The sequence below is a fragment of the Solanum verrucosum genome, unplaced genomic scaffold (genome assembly GCF_900185275.1).
Source record: "Solanum verrucosum unplaced genomic scaffold, falcon-dt-bn FXZP01000119.1, whole genome shotgun sequence".
Taxonomy (NCBI): domain Eukaryota; kingdom Viridiplantae; phylum Streptophyta; class Magnoliopsida; order Solanales; family Solanaceae; genus Solanum; species Solanum verrucosum.
The window spans coordinates 154,223-175,284 of NW_026019935.1; the positions used below are offsets into that span (position 1 = coordinate 154,223).

General features: G+C 30.2%; 3 protein-coding genes and 1 pseudogene across 3 annotated transcripts; 1 reads left to right on the forward strand and 3 right to left on the reverse strand.

Moving 5' to 3' along the window:
- Positions 1-294: 294 nt before the first annotated feature.
- LOC125835506 (probable dolichyl-diphosphooligosaccharide--protein glycosyltransferase subunit 3B) lies at positions 295-1,478 on the forward strand. Its single transcript, XM_049514641.1, has one exon. The coding sequence runs from the start codon at positions 408-410 to the stop codon at positions 1,410-1,412; it is 1,005 nt and encodes a 334-aa protein (XP_049370598.1). The 5' UTR covers positions 295-407; the 3' UTR covers positions 1,413-1,478.
- Positions 1,479-1,777: 299 nt separating this feature from the next.
- Positions 1,778-5,421, reverse strand: LOC125835147 (glucosidase 2 subunit beta). The gene is made up of 5 exons (XM_049514288.1): positions 5,304-5,421; positions 5,109-5,222; positions 3,320-3,415; positions 2,407-2,586; positions 1,778-2,320 (listed from the first exon to the last, which is right to left on the reverse strand). Exons 1-5 carry the CDS (start codon positions 5,413-5,415, stop codon positions 2,217-2,219), a joined length of 606 nt encoding a protein of 201 aa, XP_049370245.1. The 5' UTR covers positions 5,416-5,421; the 3' UTR covers positions 1,778-2,216.
- Positions 5,422-12,382: 6,961 nt separating this feature from the next.
- On the reverse strand, positions 12,383-13,022 carry LOC125835428 (DNA-directed RNA polymerase subunit beta''-like). The gene is made up of 2 exons (XM_049514558.1): positions 12,585-13,022; positions 12,383-12,481 (listed from the first exon to the last, which is right to left on the reverse strand). The coding sequence occupies exons 1-2, from the start codon at positions 13,020-13,022 to the stop codon at positions 12,383-12,385; spliced, it is 537 nt and encodes a 178-aa protein (XP_049370515.1).
- Positions 13,023-13,046: 24 nt separating this feature from the next.
- On the reverse strand, positions 13,047-15,095 carry LOC125835438 (DNA-directed RNA polymerase subunit beta'-like; annotated as a pseudogene).
- Between the last annotated feature and the right edge of the window lie 5,967 nt (positions 15,096-21,062).

Consider the following 21,062-nt stretch of genomic DNA (forward strand, 5'->3'; position numbering starts at 1 on the left):
TAACAACAACGAAATAATGTGAAATAGAGAGTAATGTTGAAATAATAACCCCAAGTCAAAATAGTAAAATCCAGAACTATATGCTAAGTATTAAATTAGTAATCCTAAAACAGATAGTTTAAATCGATTCACTAAGCTAGTTAAAAGCCTTATTACGCAATTCCACCAACGTGTAATGCATCCACATTCTCAATATCAAACGCTTTTGGCAAGCTAGAGCAAGAGTACTTCTATGTGGGAACCCCCAGTAAAGGAGACTTGTCTAGTCAAATAGGCTTCTAAGAGATGAAAAAAATCTTAGGAACACACCATGTGGAATCAAAGTATGGGAAAAAATATAACAACCCGCAGCCCAAAAGTTCTACTAAATAGCATGAAATAGAACAGATAGAAGCAACATAACTACAATGGCAATCTCTTATAACACAAATTCCTTTTTGTTCATCCTTGTTCTTTTACTCCTTGTACCTATCAATCATACCTTAAACTCAGATGATTTGGTTTCTGAACTAACTGTCCTTCGTTCTCGATCTTCTACTGGTGTCATTCACCTTTCAAACAGACTACTCTGGCAAATTTTATCGGTACCTGTCCCTAGGCCATTCACTCTCCTTGTATTCTTTGATTCCCAGAAGCTACATTCAGATTCAGAGATTTCACTCCCCAAACTCAAAAACGAGTTCTTGGTTCTCTCGTCTTCTTTTCACACAAACAATCCAGATAACAAGAAGTTCTTCTTCTTTGACATTGAGTTTCAAGAATCACAAGCTTCTTTTGCTCTATTTGGTGTCAAGTCTCTCCCCCATATATGTTTAGTTCCCCCTTTTGCCATTGATTTCGAAAGGGATTCGATTCAGATGGAGTCCTCTGATATCTGGAGGCATGCTGAATCGATGGCAGAGTTCGTGGAGGCCAAAAGTGAACACACTGTTGGTACAATTCATCGACCAGGTTTTATTTCCAAGAAGCAGAGGATGTGTATCATAGCTCTGGGGCTAATCTTGAGTCCATTTCTAGTGAAAAAGATTGTATCTGGGAACAGCCTTTTGCATGATAAGAACATATGGATGGCAGGGTCGATTTTCGTGTACTTCTTCAGTGTTTCAGGGACAATGTACAACATAATCAACAAGATACCTATAGCTATGATGGATAGAGATGATCCAGGAAAGCTGATTTTCTTCTACGACGGATCTGGGATGCAGTTGGGTGCTGAGGGGTTTACAGTTGGGTTCTTGTACACGATTTTCGGGTTGATGTTGGCCTTTGTCACTCATGTTCTTATCCATGTGAAGAACAGGAATATCCAGAGGTTTGTGATGCTTTTGGCAATCTTTGTTTCATTTTGGGCTGTAAAGAAGGTATTTTACCTTTATAACTGGAAGACTGGGCTTGGTCCTATTTATGGGTGAACTGTTTGGCTGATGCACAATATGTAAGAGAACTATATCAGTTTATACTAGTTGTTACATGTTAGTCGACTCAATTCCAACAAACTGGTCATAAGTTAAAAAGATAATGATCAAAACACACATGAAGTATCACTTTTTTGAGATGTGTTTTGATAAATAGTTGGTGATAATTCAAGACTTCAGGTAGGAAACGCAAGCACATGATAGTTCAGGTATGAAACTTGCAAAAAAGTAATACTTCAGGTGTGTTCTAAACCATTATCTTTGAGTTAAATCACAGTACATAAAAACATGCCTATATAGATAATCATCTACAAAAATTGCATACCCGCGGGTATAGTCTCCCTGCATTTGTTCAAGTAATGTCTCCTCTTCAAATCCACATATAAACCTTAAAAACACAATATACAATTTCCGATTGTATGATGCCATAGATAAAGTGTGAGATGGACTAATAGCATACAAAAATGATTTTCTATACATGCTCAATGCAATGAGCTTAAAAGGCGAAAAGATGTGCTGCAGTATCCAACTTACTTGTCAATTTGATCAACCGAGATAGTCAAAATTTCAAAGGAACACTTGATAATATGATACTTCGAGGACTGGTGCAGGACTTAATAGTTGTCACAATCCCGTCTCCAGATAGATGTATGTAAGATTCATTATAAAGAAGAACGTCAACAATCAGCAAGTGGGACCTTCAGAAACATTCTGGAGCACAACTGCACTCCGAAGTTAGATTCAATAATCATGTTTGGGAGACGATGAAAGACAGAGGAACAATAATCCTTGGATCAATTCTCAACGCGAATGTCTTCTTTTAGACCTGGATCGGCGATATAATTTTCGGGAAACCAGAAAAATAATGATAAAGGCGACCTGTACAAGTACCAGTATCTTCAGACCTGCAGTGACCATTTAATAGTTGCCACATCAGATGGCTCACAGTTCATGTCAGAGGTTTAAGAATAAAAGAGGAGAATAGAATTACCTTTAAGTCTCTGAGCCGAGTCAGCCATATTCACCTCATTAGCATTTCTTCCACCAATCCGATCGAGATGTTTTCTTCTTGAGCGATACCTTCTTGTTTGATAAGAAAAATCCCCACCCATTACGCAGGTATTGGGGCAATTGACATTACTATCATACTCATCACTTCCATCACAACAGTCTGAAAATATCTTAAATCAGCAAGCAAGACCCAAACCACAGGGTAGAGTGGTAGATACAGATTAACAAATCAACAACTGCTATGCCCAAAAAGGAAACAACTGTATAAAATATAGAACATGAAAGGAGCAAAGAAACATATTCTAAAGCATTTAAGTCCTTAGTTACAAACTCAGTCATAAGGCCGTCACGGTGATTAAAAGATTCTCTAGGAGACTCTGCCTCAAGCGAATGAACGAGGCTTAAGTAATAATTTAGGACTAAGGAAATAATTCTTCAAACATATCCACATTGGATGTGTTGGTTCTTTCTTCAATGAAGTGCAAATGGCAAATGCCACTTGCAAACATATGCATGTCAGGACCATCAATAACTTATCCTTAAAAACAGCAGATGATTTTTCATGAAGCAACAACAAATCCATGATACACAAATCCTTCACTTGCCTTGACGTATTCACATTGAACAGGTGTGATAAGGGTGTGGGTGTTTCGAGCAGATTATTCAAATACACGTGAAATAAGCAAAACAAACTTAACTTACCCATCCCTGTCCCCTGATACGTGCATATATCCCAATTCAATACATACACATAAACGACTCATGTATCATAGCAACAAACAAGCCTCAGATAAGAGGACAAACTTTTAAATAACACATGAATGGAAGCAAAATTAATTGTATAAAATTGTTCTTAAGAAAAAACATACTATAACTTAACCAGGAGTGCTTACCACAAATATCATCGTTCACACGAGAAGAGAACAGAAATTTAGGCGTACTGCCCACATTCCTGCAATAAAATTTTCCAGATGGACAGGCAGCCGTTCCTATCAAAGGAGAGAATGATTTAATCGACAAGAGAACTCAAACAAAATATATGCCAATGTTTTATAGCTTTCAAAACTGTGGAACCATCAAAAGTGATGGGGAAGAGCAACAGAAAGTATACAAACTAAAGAGAAAAGGATGAATGATGTGAAACACAAAACTTTACTAGTAGAGCATCCAACTGTTACTTTCACGCCCATCATATCTAATGGAACTAGTCTAAGCTAACATTTTGGAGTTACTACTGGAGCTCTCTTCTGAAAATCCATGCAAAACTATCATATATTTTATCTGCTTAGATATATATTAAGATTCATCGACAAACAAATTTAGGCTAGTGTATATAAGAAATGGCATATGTTAACTATCCCTTTTCCAGGTTGAGGTTACCTGTGTTGGTATTTTTGGTAGACAACGTCAACTCTCCTATGTTGGGAATTGAGATTACCCGTTCTAGAAATGACATTCTAAGATTACTAGAACATGGTGCACCACTATTTAGTGGGAATTGATCCCTAGTTCTCTATATAAATAACTCAACTTCCAAGCAAGTGCACCATTTAGACTTTTTATAGCATGGGTGCCAGAAGTTAGTTAGTCACTTGAGCGTTGTCTTGCTTATTACTCTTTATTATTAGTTGTACTTCTTGTAGTTTCTTTATCCTTTGAGTTTGGTTATTATTCGTGATTTTTAAAAATAAAATAAAATTACACTAAGATTATCATTGTAGCTTGTTATAACCATTGTGGCATAATACATAAATGTGTTCTTTAACTTGGCCTCATCTGTCATCTATGTCGTATGCACAAGTAGACATTTAAACTTGGATAGAGTTGAACAAGTAGACACACACGTCCTACGTGACAATTCACGTCCTATGTGTATTGTGACATGTAGGACGCATGTGTCTACTTGTTCAACTCTATACAAGTTTAAGTATCTAGTTGTGCACACCCATAGTTGGAGTGTATAGATGTTAGCTGATGTCAAGTTAAATGACATATTTATGTATTATACCAACTATTATTTAGGATGATTTTTCATGTTGTCTATATTATTTCGCATGATTGTCTTCATTTACATTATATCTCCCTTTACTACTTTGAACTATTTTTTCTTAGATGGAAATAGTCTATGTACCTCTAATGTAGTGGTAAGGTTTGTGCACATTTTACCCTCCCTGACCCTACATTACACTGGGTATATTGTTAGTGTTGGTGTAGCATGGGTGCCAACATATAATTATATTAAATTAAGAAAATATACACAGACCAATGATTCATGTTCCCCAATTTTAGGCTACAAATTTGCGCATGATCAGAGGTACCTATGATTAACTAGAACACATATTTACATAAATATGCCTTTAACTTTGACTTCAGCTTGTTTCTATGTCCTCCAACTTTGAATTTGCACAACTAGACACTTAAACATGTATAATATTAAACAAATAGACATACATATCCTATGTGATATCCTACGTGGCATCCTATTATGCTACATATGACACTTGTGTCTACTTATTCAATTAAATACACATTTAAGTGTCTAATTGTGCACCTTCAAAGTTAGAGGGCGTAAATATTAGTTGAGGCCAAGTTAAAAAAACATATTTATTTATGTACTGTGCCTAATTAGAATGCATTGATCTTCTAATTGAAACATGAATATAAGGAAAAGGCATTGCTTACCGGGCTCGTCAGTTCCATCAATACAATCGCAAAAATCGTCGTTAAGCCGATCTATGGTAAAGGATTTAGATCCATCTTTGCATTTAATCACATCCGAAGCATAGTATTTCTCATCTGCAAAATCATCAGTTGTTAAAAAAAATTAAAGAAATTTATTAAAAATTTATACAGAGATTTACGCAGTGTGAGAAAAACCTAGAGGATGGATTCCGATGGGAAAATCAGTAGAGGAATTGGAGACATGAAAGAAGAAGAAGCTGAGGAGGAGGAGGAGACTTGTTAGCTGAGTGAGAGTCGTCGTCTCCATTGATGGACTGACGTCTGACTGTTTGTGTTTAATTTTAGAATTTTAGTGAGTTTGTGGCTTTTTTGAAAATCCCCCACCCCACCCCCACCACAGTTGTTTTTGGGAAAAGAATTAAAATTGGGAAAATTACGTCATTAAGTAAACTTATATTATTTAATTAGTTATAATTTGCTATAACTATCTCTCGCGACAAACATTAACTACTAATTATTTGGGTTGACTTCGAGTTTGTACGATTAGTCACGTTTGTATAATTCGCTACATTTGTATAATTTGCAACTAATAATTCTTCGTTTGATTTGTATTTGTATATGACGATGATTTCCTTCGATTTTTCAGTTTTATCACTATATACATTCAATCTTTTTGTGTATAATTTTTTAAAGTTTGTATAAACGTGTAGTTTTCTAATTTTGTATAATATAATTTATATATTGCAATTTGTATAATTGTTTAAAGTTCATATGTTTATATTTGTATCAATTCATTATTTTGATCTTTATCATAATTGTATAATTTCAGACTTTATATTACTCAAAAATTATACAAAAGCACACGAATTATACAAACGAGATGCAAACTATACAAATTATTGCCCTATCTCGCTCGCCTCTCTCCTCCCTCTCCCAATCTCGCTTGCTAGATATACAAATACATATGTATACCAATTAAATATATACAATTATCTAACCGATATACATATACAATTCACCTCTCTACCCTTTCTCACTCGTCTCTCTCCTCCCTCTCCCAGTCTCGCTCGTCACTCTCCTCCCTATAACATGTAGTTACGAATCATAATTAGCAAACTATAGAAATTAAGCTATATATGAGTGACTATATGCGAAAGTTTCCCTTAAAAATATTCTTGCGAAATTGATTAAACACATAATACATAAATATCCCTTAATTGGCTTTAACAAACAAATATATCATCCAACTTTGAGTATGCATAAGTAGACACTTGAACTTATATAAAATTGAACAAATAAGCACGCATATCCTACATGACATAATACATGTATGACGCCAAATTGCCATATAGGATGAATGTTTTCATTTCTTCAATTTTATACAAGTTTAAGTATCTACTTATGCACACCCAAAGCTAAAGGTCATAGTTGTCCTTACGCTAAGTTAAGGGTCATGTTTACGTATTATATCTTGATTAAAAGTGTTTTTAATTTGTCGTTAATAGTTTGGTTTAAGAATAAGCTATTAATAGTATAAATATTTTTAGATCAAACTATTGATAACAGATAAATTTTTAGACTAATTCAATTTCACATAATTCAAGATATTCTTCACCCTTTTCAAAGTTATTTTAATTCGACACGACATAACTTTATAATCGATAAAATTATCAATTTCATTGTTTGTTTATTCACGGTCAATATTATGATTTTTTTTCCAACAATTTGAGAGTGATTTTGCATAAAATATTAGTCAATAACAAATTATTACTACTAGTTGCATCCTAATAATTTAATCTTACTCTCTCAATTTTAATTTGTTTGTTCAATTTGACTTAACATAAAGTTGAAAAGATTTTTTTTTTGAATTTTATGATATTAAATTAAAGATTTTTCAAATATATCAAATTCTTTTTAATCTTGTGATCTTAAACATGTTAGATAAAAAATGAAATTAAAAATTATTAAAAAGAAATCTTCTTTAAATGAATCAAACCAAAATAAGAAAAACGAATTGAAACAGAAAGGGCATATTATTCTTCACGAGTCTCTTTGTTCAACTATCTGTAATCCTTGAAGAAGAAGGATGAATTTATAAGTATATATTTTAATATACTCCATCCATTTCTATTTATATGTCATCATTTTAAATTTTACATCCCTTGAGAAACTAATTAAATTTACTATTATACTCTTATTTATTATTTTCTTGAGGTTAAGTTTTCAAAAAATTATTTTGATTAATAAATTGACCAATATACATGAATTAAATCATTTAATTTTTTTATATTAGTCGAAATTTGACTTGATACTTTAATTAAGAAAATAATTATTAATATAGGTATTTTACCAAATTATTCATATTAAATGATGTTTAGTAAGTACTATTAGGTCTTGAAAATGATTTAAATAATAAGTATTTAATGTTGAGGGTAAGACATAGAACAAAATAATTGTCATTTAAAAGTGACAAGTAAATGAAAATCTATTTTAGAAATATATTGACAAGTAAAAGTGAACGGAGAGAGTAACTCTCAAAGCCCAAAGGTAAAATAGAAAAAGTAGTGTTATTTATGTAGTACTCTCTCCGTTCACGTTTACTTGTTCTTTATTCCTAAAACAAGTTTTTCATTTTTATTTGTCAACTAGGAGACTTGGCCGCGCTTCGCACGGTTAAGAAAGATCTCTTTAGATTTACAAACTAATCTTTTACTATTTCAAAAAAGTAAAAATATTTTAAAATAATTATATAGTCTCCAAATTCAAATAAATTAGATTTTAATTTAATTTTTTGCTTAATTAAAAAAAATCATATCTTAAAAAGAAAAGTATTTTGCACATAATCATGATATAGTTATAATGATGTTCAATAGTTTCATTAAATTTCTACGATAGTACATTTTATAATTTTGAAAAAGTTGTATAAATATTTATTCGTTACAAATGTTTAGAGGTTTTGCCTATTTCAAGTTCTTACATAATTCAAATAAATTCTTATATTTAACTTCTTCTTTTTTTTAAAAAAAAAAGTGATAATATTTACAATATAAATATAAACGCTAAAAATTTACAGTTTAACAGAAAATATGCATACTTTTTTTATTTGTAAGTAAACTAAAGTACACATATTTGTTAGCCTCCTATGAAAGCTTAACAATAATATTTGAGACTTTATTCTTACAATAAGATGTACGAGCAGAAATGAAAAAAAAATTAATCAAAAATAAATCAAAACTAATTGATGGCAGAAAATTAATTAAAAAATTACAGTTTATATATTACATCGTTAGTTAATTAAAATTTAAAAACACTTCTTGAAATTCAAATAATTTGCATATTATTCGGAGATCTGCAAGAACAAAAAGAAAAAGAATGAAGAATTTGAAGTTTAGCTAATAAGATAATATATGTTGAATTTTCTGAAGATACAACAATAATATGTTATGTTGAATTTTGTGGATATATAACAATGATTTAAGAAGACTCTTAACAGTAGAAGACAACTTATGATCGCCACATATTCATTTTTTTAGCACCATCCAGGAACTAATTCATCATTGCATATTCTTCTAGTTTAGTATATTCGTGGTATACATAAATTTGTATGTAAGAATTCATTAAAATTATAATAAATTATGAAAGTGAACTCATGACTTAAAAATATAACAAATTAGTGCTAAATCATTAAACGTTAAATATATAATATTTAAATCATGGCTCCGGCTTAATATCATGATATATATACCACTTGCTTTCACCCCCACACGCATAAAAAAAATTGGATCTTCAAAAATACAACGTGAAAAAATATCAAAAGTTAGTACTAAAAACTTTAAATATTAAATACATAAAATTTAAATTTTGAATTCACCTATATCTCTTCATATCACACAACACTTGCTTTCACCACACAAAAACCAAAAAAAATATTACCCACGCTATTGTTTTGAATCTATATGAAAAGTATTGAAATTTTCTTCATCCTCCTTTGTAAATCATAAAGAATCATTCTAATTTTATAATTACGATAATCAATAAAACAAAGTCATAAGATAAAAGTCATTTAGTATTAGCAGATAATGAAAAGACTAAAAAACCATACAAATAAGACTAACAAAGAAAAACCTACATAAAAAGCGACCTTAATAGATTGGGAGGGATTATATAAATCACACAAGCCCCAATAAAAACTCCAATAAAAAACCCAAATCCTTTCTTTTTATTTTTGAGAATTCATTTTTCTTTACCATTAAATATTTTCTTCCACAATCCATAAAGTCCCGTGCACTTTTAGAAATCTATATATATATATATATATATAAAGGAGGATCTTCAATCAGCTGACGTGGCATGCCTCTATGATCAGAAAATCTACTTATCTATTTTTGGTTTTTTTCTCTCTATTTTTCCATGTAAATAGATTTTAATTAAGGCTGTAATAATTAATAGATTCTAATTAATTGTAAAGAGGAAGATACTTTTCCAAATTTTAATTGTAACAGTCTCATTTCCATGTAAATGCAAATTTTAATTGTATGTTGTAACCGTGTACCAACCTTTCCTCTCCCCACATCCCTTCATTAACTTCTGAAAATTAATTTATATAACTCTTCACTTTTTCATCTTCTCCTATAAATCTTGAGCTATATATATCATGGAATTTTTTATTTTTTTTTATCAATTGTCTCATGTTTGATGTGAATCATTGGCATTTATCAGGTACCTTTTTTTAATTAATATTTTTTTTTGAAATTTAAATATTAATATATTGTAGGATCTTAAGAATGATTTTTGTATCATAATTAAATTTGTAATCAAAAGGTATCTTTTTATTCATTTTTTTGTTATATAGAAATGAATGAATGTGTCAACTATTACTTTTTCATTTATATATTTTCTTTAAAATAAAAGTTTAATTGTTTTTATTTTCATTACTCCACACAACTCTTGACAATTATAACTCCTAAATTAATAGTCAATGACTGCACGTTGAACATCCTTTTTTACTGCTTATAACGTTATCTTGTATCCAATCAAGATTGGGTCTCCAAAACGTCCTTTCAAGAAAACAAAAAAGCATATTCAAACTCAGAGTATACATCAACGAAACAGAACGAAAACAATGGTGAACTACATGTAGGAAATGAAGTGGCGCTCATGTGTGAAATGATCGAGCTCAAAGAAATATGCGAGTTTGTGGTAAGTTACTAAAATTCTAGTAGTACATAAAACAATCTCATGAAGTTGGACAATCACAACCACCATAATGATGTTAAATCCAAGAAGGTTCGCTCAATGGATAACCTTAAAAATCTTCCGAACCATAAAGCATTTGATAAGCAATCTTCCTCCAACCTCTCTAACGATGATGTACTTATACGCTCATTGGTTCAGAAAGATGAAACTGAAAGAATTATAAATTTAGATTGCCATGAAGTAGTAGTTGTTCTCAACCAGGAAGTGGACAACGTAAAAGAGGGTGAAAATAAAGTGTTTGCTCACCTGAACAATAGTAATGAGTTGGACTCTAAATTTTCACTAAGTATAGGTAAGTGAACGTTTCACTAGCTTAATTCCTTTTTGTAAGTTTATTATTTTATTGTAAAGTAAGAAAGTGAAAAAAGTATTGAAAAAATTAAAATAAGTTCTTTATTATCTGTGAAGTGACCAAAATTATTATAACATTTTGATTATCCAAATGTCACCTTCATGTCTATAATAGAATTAGCTAGACAATCCAACTATACTTAACAATTTAAATTAAATATAATTTACGAATGCTCATTTTTACGTTTTAGACATTACAATTTCTATATTTTATCAAATTATTTTCATACATCTTATACAATCTATTTCAATTATCATTTCAATTATCATATAATTACCGGTTGATTTAGTCTTTTTTTAAAATTACACAAAATGATTGATTTTGTTTTTTATTTTATGTTCTAAACTCTACTTTTTAAATCTATATACATCATAATTTCCGACACATAAATACAATTATCTTCACTTTGTTATGGATGGAGTGAATGGACCATGTTCTTCTTTTTTTCTCACATACTTTTTTTAATGAGCTTTATTTATCTTTAAGCTGGTTATATGACATTAATCAATTTATGTTTAACGAAAACTGAAAAAGTACCTTTCCTTCCTTTATGTAATAGTATATTTTATTTGTTAGAAATTAGTTCAATGTGAATAATAAAATGAATTCAAATTTAAATTTTTATCTATTTAATTGAATTTGAACTAAAAACTCTTTTATATTCAAATAATATGAAAAGGTTAATTTATATTTTTGATATAATATTTTACGACCGCGCGTAGTGCGGCTGAGTTACCTAGTTAAACCATAGAACATGAACAAGGATTGTATATTTGTTATATCCATTTTGAATCTCTTGAAAATAAAGTAAATTATTATCACGAACTAAATGTCTCGTTAAATTTTCGTGATATTGCAATTTATGTACCAAGTTTTCAATCTCCAACAAAAAGGGAGCGTTGGTATTCTTATTTAATCGGGTCGGGTGATCCCGCTTGAAACTATCTACAATCCAATAATAAAAAATGGCAATTTTCAATTCGGTATCACGTTATTTAAATTTAAACTTCTTACGAAATTATTCATCTCATTATTTAGTTCAAAATAAAAAAAAAATTGAAATCACACGAACTGAATTGACGATTTAGATATGGGAGGTGGGGGTAGGGGTGTGTGGGAATGGGCTACGTAGTAGGAATGAAAATGAAGTGTATTGGATGGTGCGAAGACACAATCGATACAAAATGTCATTTGAACTTGTTTATTCTACTTCTACTTTGAAAAGTCAATTTTCTTATTTTTAAGATACTTATTATTTTAGAAAAAATATTTTTCAATTTTCTTGTCCAACAAACATGATAAATTGGAAAAAATGTTTTTTGCCATACCGAACGCATCAGAGATTAAAAACTAGTTAAAATTATTTTGTTAGAAAACTGAGAATAATTTATATACTTACATATATATTACTAAGAAAGTTAATTCCGAGTAGTTCCAAAATGAAACTTCTTCTCTCGTCCGAGTGAAGTCGTAACAAGGTAGCCGTACTGGAAGGTGCGGCTGGATCACCTCCTTTTCAGGGAGAGCTAATGCTTGTTGGGTATTTTGGTTTGACACTGCTTCACACCCCCCAAAAAAAGAAGGGAGCTACGTCTGAGTTAAACTTGGAGATGGAAGTCTTCTTTCCTTTCTCGACAATCCGTTCGACGTACAACAATGTGTTGAACTACTTCAACAAGTCTGCGAGTGAGATATCCAGCGTCTGATGTTCGTACAACAATATCCACAACTCATTTACAGGCTCCGTAGCAAGAAATGATGTATTCTGTTAAAGAGAGTCCTTCGCGTAAATTGCTTTGAATAGGTAAATCAATCATTTGTCCTTGAGGATCCGACATTAATCCTCTCATACCTACTAATTGATGTACCTGAGACGCATTTCCTCGAGCTCCCGAGAAAGACATTATATGAACTGGATTAAAAGGGTCAGTCATCCTAAAATTCGGATTCATTTCTTGGCGCAAATATTCACTTGTAGCATACCATATTTTAATGGATTGACGTAATTTTTCTACCGCGTGTACATTCCCATAATGATGGTGTTTTTCCAAAATCAAACTTTGTTGTTCAGCATCTTGAACTAGCCATCCCTTAGAAGGTATTGTTAACAGATCATCAATTCCTAATGAAATGGATGTAGCAGTAGCTTGTTGGAACCCCAGAGTTTTTACTTGATCCAGGATATGTGATGTATATGTCATTCTGAAGTGCTCTATTAATCTACTAATAAGTCGTTTCATGGCAGTTCCGTCTATCGCTTTATTGTGAAAGACCATATTGGCCCGTTCTGACATAAGTACCTCCATATTCCGCTGAGTAGGATTCGACAATAGGTTTGAGTCGGTGATTGTAAAACTTCCTTTTATCGATCTTGATTCACGTATAAATTTCGGAACTATGGACCTAGCTGAACCGGAGAGCCCCGAAGTCCCACGGTATCATAGAATTAGGTAGCATATGAATAGGCCCGAAAAACCCTTGTATAGCTTCTTCGATTTCTCGATAAAGAGCAATATGACCAACAGTGGTTCGAATGTATATAAAAAGGATTTTTTTTTTAGACTTCTTACTATTAGATAGTGTCCATAAATCTCATAAAAAGTACCTAAAGATTCATAGTGAACTTCGATGGGAGTTTCTCTTGAAGCAATAACGCGTTGATCTAGTCGCCACCGGAGCCACAAAGGACTATCTAAATTGATTCGTTTCTGCCGATAAGCCCCAATTGCATCATAGGAATTCGAAAAAAAGGGTTTTTCGTATACTTATAGTAACTATTGTCACTTCTTTTTTATTTTGATAGTTTCTGCGATTACATGGATTATATCTATTTACACAAATACCTCGATGATTTCGACTCGTTAATACATAGAGTCTAATAAGCATATCTTGCATTGGTACGGAAATGGGATCCCCAATAGCCGGAGACAAAAGATTCATATGAGAAAACATAAGTAAACGGGCCTCTACTTGAGCCTCCAAGGATAAAGGTACATGAACAGCCATTTGATCTCCATCAAAATCGGCATTGAATCCCTTGCAAACTAATGGATGTAAACAAATAGCGTGCCCCTCTACTAAAACGGGTTGGAATGCCTGTATGCCTAATCTATGCAGTGTAGGTGCTCTATTCAGCAATACAGGGTGTCCCTGCATAACTCTTGAAGGATTTCCCATACAATCGGCTCTTTTTCTCGAATTTTACTCTTAGCAACTCCTATGTTCGAAGCAAAATGTTGTCTAATTAGACCACAATTACAAATGTCTAGAAAAGTTCTATTGCTATTTACGAGGCAATCCACATCGATGTAATGAAAGTGAAGGACCCACGACAATGACAGAACGTCCTGAATAATCGATTCGTTTACCAAGCAGAGTCTCACGAAATCTTCCCTCTTTGCCTTCAATTACATCAGAAAATGACTTGTAAACTTTATTATGACCGTCCCTCATTGGTTGTCCCCGGATTCCATTATCAAGAAATGTATCCACGGCTTCTTGTACTAATTTCTCCTGACACATTACTAATTCTCCTAGCGTAGATCTACTTGTTGTTAATAGATCGGTAAGAGTATTGTTCCGATAGATAACTCTTCTATAGAGTTCATTAATATCTGAGCTCATTAGTTTACCCCCATCTATCTAAATGATCGGTCTCAACTCAGGAGGAAGAACTGGTAATAGACACAAAACCATCCATTCTAGCTCTATATTTGTTCGAATAAAATGCTTAGCTAATTCCACACGTCTAACCAAAAAGTCCTTTCTTCTTCCAACCTTTCGATCTTCCCATTCATTCCTTGTGTGCCCTTCTTCCCCCAATTCTTCCCATTCTACCAACGAATTCTCTATAATAATTCGTAAATCTAGATAGGCTAATTGTTCTCAGATAGCACCTGCGCCAGTAGAGATTTCTCGATTGCGAAATGTATCGAAACCCTGGGTAGTAAAAAAAAGTGGGATGTTGTATTTCCAAGATTGGATTTCATATTCGAATAAACCTCGTAATCGTAAGAAAGTGGGCTTTTTAGTTATGGGCCTAGCAAAAGAAAAATTGGGATAGGATTCTATAGGATCTCTCCCCCCCCCCCCTTCAAAATCGGACGTGAAAGTTTCCTTTCATCCGGCTCAAGTAGGTACACCAAATAAGGAAAGGAGTTCTCGTTTTCAAACTCTATAAAATCCCAAAATAAAAAGGTCTACTCCTTACTCAAGTTCCCAGTGAAGACAAAACAAGATTTCAGTGATTCCGTCTTCTATTAATTCTTTATTCAAATTCAATTCCAACAAATAAAATAGAAAATTCTTGAGTAGTCTACTTCCCTTTGAATGATAAATCCCTTAACTCTTAATAATTAAAGGAATACCTTGGAACCCATAAGGGATTTACTTGTCTATATATTGTTCCATTCAATCGTTTAGGTCCCGACTTCACCTCGATGGTTAGGCCACCACGCCCTTAAAGTCTATACGCGATAGATAGACTCCTGGAACCATGACATATTTGCTTACTTAAACCCACGCTATTGTTTTGAATCTATATGAAAAGTATTGAAATTTTCTTCATCCTCCTTTGTAAATCATAAAGAATCATTCTAATTTTATAATTACGATAATCAATAAAACAAAGTCATAAGATAAAAGTCATTTAGTATTAGCAGATAATGAAAAGACTAAAAAACCATACAAATAAGACTAACAAAGAAAAACCTACATAAAAAGCGACCTTAATAGATTGGGAGGGATTATATAAATCACACAAGCCCCAATAAAAACTCCAATAAAAAACCCAAATCCTTTCTTTTTATTTTTGAGAATTCATTTTTCTTTACCATTAAATATTTTCTTCCACAATCCATAAAGTCCCGTGCACTTTTAGAAATGGATCTATAAAGTGCAGTAAAAAAGGATGTTCAACGTGCAGTCATTGACTATTAATTTAGGAGTTATAATTGTCAAGAGTTGTGTGGAGTAATGAAAATAAAAACAATTAAACTTTTATTTTAAAGAAAATATATAAATGAAAAAGTAATAGTTGACACATTCATTCATTTCTATATAACAATAAAATGAATAAAAAGCTACCTTTTAATTACAAATTTAATTATGATACAAAAATCATTCTTAAGATCCTACAATATATTAATATTTAAATTTCAAAAAAAAAATATTAATTAAAAAAAGGTACCTGATAAATGCCAATGATTCACATCAAACATGAGACAATTGATAAAAATAAAATAAAAAATTCCATGATATATATAGCTCAAGATTTATAGGAGAAGATGAAAAAGTGAAGAGTTATATAAATTAATTTTCAGAAGTTAATGAAGGGATGTGGGGAGAGGAAAGGTTGGTACACGGTTACAACATACAATTAAAATTTGCATTTACATGGAAATGAGACTGTTACAATTAAAATTTGGAAAAGTATCTTCCTCTTTACAATTAATTAGAATCTATTAATTATTATAGCCTTAATTAAAATCTATTTACATGGAAAAATAGAGAGAAAAAAACCAAAAATAGATAAGTAGATTTTCTGATCATAGAGGCATGCCACGTCAGCTGATTGAAGATCCTCCTTTATATATATATATATATATACTAGTAAAGAAAGTCTGGGCGCTGCCCGGGCCCAACATTAATAAAGTTATATTGTTACTCTCTCCGTCCCATATTAGATGAGAATTTTACTAAAAATATTTTTTTCATATTATTTTAATACTTATTAAATTAGGATAGAATTAATTAATTCTTTTTCATTTTACCCCTACAATTAATATGACCATTCCTATATTGTATGTGTATTTTTTGTAACTCATTTCAATGTGCATTGATATAAACAAAGGGCAAAATGGTGAAGTCTTCCAATGTATTAATGATTTCTTAATCACCGTGTAAAGTTGGAAGTGCCCATCTAAGATGGGACGGAGGGAGTATAGTTTATGTATTGTTATAAAATTAGTAAAGATTGTTATAATATATTTTGCTCATAAGTGAGCTAATATAGAAACTTATTTGTCATTTGTCTTTTTAATTTCAATTTTAAATAGCAAATAAATGTAGCGATAAGATTGAGGGTAGAAATGAAGCATATCTTTCTAAATTTAAGTAAAAATAAACAGAGTAGAAGTAACATTAGGTTATCGATAGGACGATTCATTCGGTTATTTTTAAAAAAATTATATCATTCAATTTTTCGGCTATTTTATAATGTATAACCAAAATTAAAATTTTAAAATCATCCCAACCCTAATTTATGTGACACAAGCAGTACAAAAATTAGTTTTTTTTTTGTTGTCTTGTAGATATTTTAAGTTATTATTTATTGTAAATTATAGTACTTTTTTATTAAAGTTTTTAAAAACATATGTTACTTTTTATGTTTGAGAGTTAAACCAACTTTTTTTTATATGTCTTTTAATATTATATGTGTTTTGTCCTTTTCCATTTTCAAAAACTAATACTCTCTCCGTCCCATATTAGATGAGAATCTTACTAAAAATATTTTTTTCATATTATTTGAGCACTTATTAAATTAGGATAGAATCAATTAATTCTTTTCCATTTTACCCTTACAATTAATATGACCATTCATATATTGTATGTGTATTTTTTGTAACTCATTTCAATGTGCATTGATATAAACAAAGGGCAAAATGGTGAAGTCTTCCAATGTATTAATGATTTCTTAATCACCGTATAAAGTTGAAAGTGCCCATCTAATATGGGACGGAGGGAGTATAGTTTATGTATTGTTATAAAATTAGTAAAGATTGTTATAATATATTTTGCTCATAAGTGAGCTAATATAGAAACTTATTTGTCATTTGTCTTTTTAATTTCAATTATAAATAGCAAATAAATGTAGCGATAAGATTGAGGGTAGAAATGAAGCATATCTTTCTAAATTTAAGTAAAAATAAACAGAGTAGAAGTAACATTAGGGTTATCGATAAGATGATTCATTCAGTTATTTTAAAAAAAATTATATCATTCAATTTTTCGGCTATTTTATAATGTATAACCAAAATTAAAATTTTAAAATCATCCCAATCCTAATTTATGTGACACAAGCAGTACAAAAATTAGTCTTTTTTTTGTTGTCTTGTAGATATTTTAAGTTATTATTTATTGTAAATTATAGTACTTTTTATTAAAAATTTTAATAACATATGTTACTTTTTATGTTTGAGAGTTAAACCAACTTTTTTTTATATGTCTTTTAATTTTATATGTGTTTTGTCCTTTTTCATTTTGAAAAACCAATACTCTCTCCACTTTATTTTATATGTCATTTCTTTTTATAAATATATTAGTTATTCTCTCTTCTTATTGAAACACATGTTGACTTGTGGTGAATACTTATTCCCTCTTCTTATATATATATATATATATATATATATATATATATATATAGATTTTGACATATCAAGAAAAATACAATTATGTCCTTTCATCCTTTAACCCAACATTAAATACTTTTTTTCAAAACTTAATACGAAACATTATTTAATAGGAATAGTTTAATAAAATAATTATATCAATAATTATTTTTTTAATAAATATGCTAAATTAAATAATAACAAGTAAAAATAAACAGAAAAATATTAATTTTGTGAAATGATAAATATTAACCATCATAATTTTTAGTAAAATCAACGTATAAATAAAACGGAGACGATAATATTTGTCATGGTTATATGGGTAATGGGACCAGATAAGGCCTTATTTATATCAGATAAGAATTATACAATGCAGAAACAGATAACTTTGCACGTCTTCCAAGAAAATCATTATCCATACTCCAAAATTATTTATTTATTGGAGTATCAAACGTAACCCCATTACTCAACTTGCCAATAAAAATTTATTTGTATCGAATATTTATACTTATATTAATATATTTTAATATAATCAAGTGATATCTATTATGTAATAATAAATTTTAAATTTGTAATTGCTACTATGCTTTTTCTTTTGATCCATTAATAAGATCTATTTATTTTAAAATTAATTTTTAAAATATCATCTTTCCTATATTTGCAGAAGTTTTGACTTTAAACTGTTTGAACACAATATATAACAAATTCTTTCTTTGAAAAATTCAAGTAGTTATCATAACGTACACAAGAATTTTCATAAGTAATTTATTGTGAAGTTTGAATGATAATTTTTTTAATTTCTTTATGAATTCTAATATGAATTTTTGATAGAGTAGATTTGATAATTCTTTTTCTCTTTTATAGCATCATATAATAGAAACATTATAGTGTGAGATTTCAAATTTATCAACGAATAAAAAATACCAATATAAAAAAAAGTCAAAATAACAAATATTTTATTCGTTAAATAAACCACGAAAATAATGGGTAAATACTTGTAAGCCAACAATCTAAATACAGTTTTTCACAAGATCAATATTCAATAATATACTTTATCTTTCATATAAGATTTTACTATGAAAAAAATAAAAAAGGACCCATAAAGTATTTTTTTAGCTTTGGATTTTATTAAAACAAGAGAATATGAGAATAATTCCAACAAAGAGTACCTTAGACAATAATTTATTTATCAAGTCATTTGATTACCAATAATTAAGTGATCTACTTACATACATTTCTTTTTAATATTATAAAATTGTGAATGCATATAATTTAATTTAAACTAACAAGAAAAGTTCACGTCAGTTTGGCTTTTCACCAAACTGCATTTATAAAAAAAGACAAATATATCTCCCGAACTATCGTAAATGGTATGCAGATACCCTCCGTCATACTTTTGGGACATTGATGCCCCTGCCGTCCAAAAACTAGAGCGTATATGCCCTTCACTCTAACGGAGGATTAAATAAGGACACGTGGCAAAAATTTATCCATCGATCCGATGTCGGGTCAGTGGATAAGATTATGACACTGTATGTCCGTTAGTATAAAGGGTATATATGCTCTAATTTTTGGACGGCAGGGGCACCTATGTCCTAAAAGTATGACGGAGGGTATCTGCATACCATTTACGATAGTTCAGGGATATATTTGTCTTTTTTCCCTACTTTCTATTAATGGTGAGTCCGGCGGAACCACTTCACGGGTGGGGTGCACATACACCCATTAATTAAAAAAAAAAATACATTTATATATGCATATATATTTTAAGAAATTGACATAAATTAGTATATGATATAATTAACAGTGCACCAAAAAAGAGCATATGCATGTCATTATGCTGCTGGTACAAGCTAAAAGAACCACCCACGGGCCACGAGACTTGAGTTTGAATCTAGCTAGAATTCTATATTCCATTATTTTTATTTTAAGTTTATCATATTTAAGCTAAAGTAATATTAATGCACCCAAAAATTTCAAATCCTAAGTTTTGCCTATAATGGTAACGGTTTTATAACCAATTGACAATTCATTTTATATTGTACTTCTTATCAGTTTCAATACAAAACCAAAAGGCATTCTTAGATGTTCCTATTAGCATAATAATAATTTAAGGATAGTTTATCATCCAAGAATGTATTCCCATGGATGAAATTGTTTTTTTTTTTTAATTGGAGGTCTCAAATTTAAGATGTAAATATATATAAAAAAAATTCTTAATAGGGGTAAGTTCAATTTTAGTTTCACTATTATTAGTACCTAGTAATTACCTGTCTCGAACAAGTTAGTGTTGTTTTTAGTTTTTATTTTATGGCAAAGTTACGTGGCAAGATACTATTTGAATTTAAAAATGTCTTTCATTGATATGTTAAAAGTGATAAATAAAAATATTTTTTTTTTTAAATATTGGACAAGTAAAAGTAACCGGGGGAGTATGTGATTAAAATAATATATCCTCTCCATTCATTTTTACTTGTCTACTTTAGATTTTCCACTTCCCTTAAAAAATAATGATTGATATGAATATATTACAAGAATACTCTTATTAATTGATGTTTAGTATGATGAATATTCTACCCAAAAAAAGGTATGAAGAGTAAAATGAAAAAGAATAATTAATTTTATTTTAAATCTCTAAAATTATATTCCTTCCATCTTAATATATACTCCTTGTGCTCCTTTTTAGTTGTCATATATATTAAAAATATTTGTTCCAAAATAATTGTCAATTTACGCAATAAAGAGAGAATTAATTATCTTTTTCCTACTTTGCCGTTTAACATTACTTATTCTAGAATTAAGAGACACATATATAATAACTAACATAGTGAATTTATCATTTTATCCCTATTAATTGATAGAATTCCAAAATCAATTTACTAATTTAAGAGATTTTACCTTTTTTCAAAAACATTAACTCTCTAAATAAATTGAGAATATAATAAGTCAAAAATATTA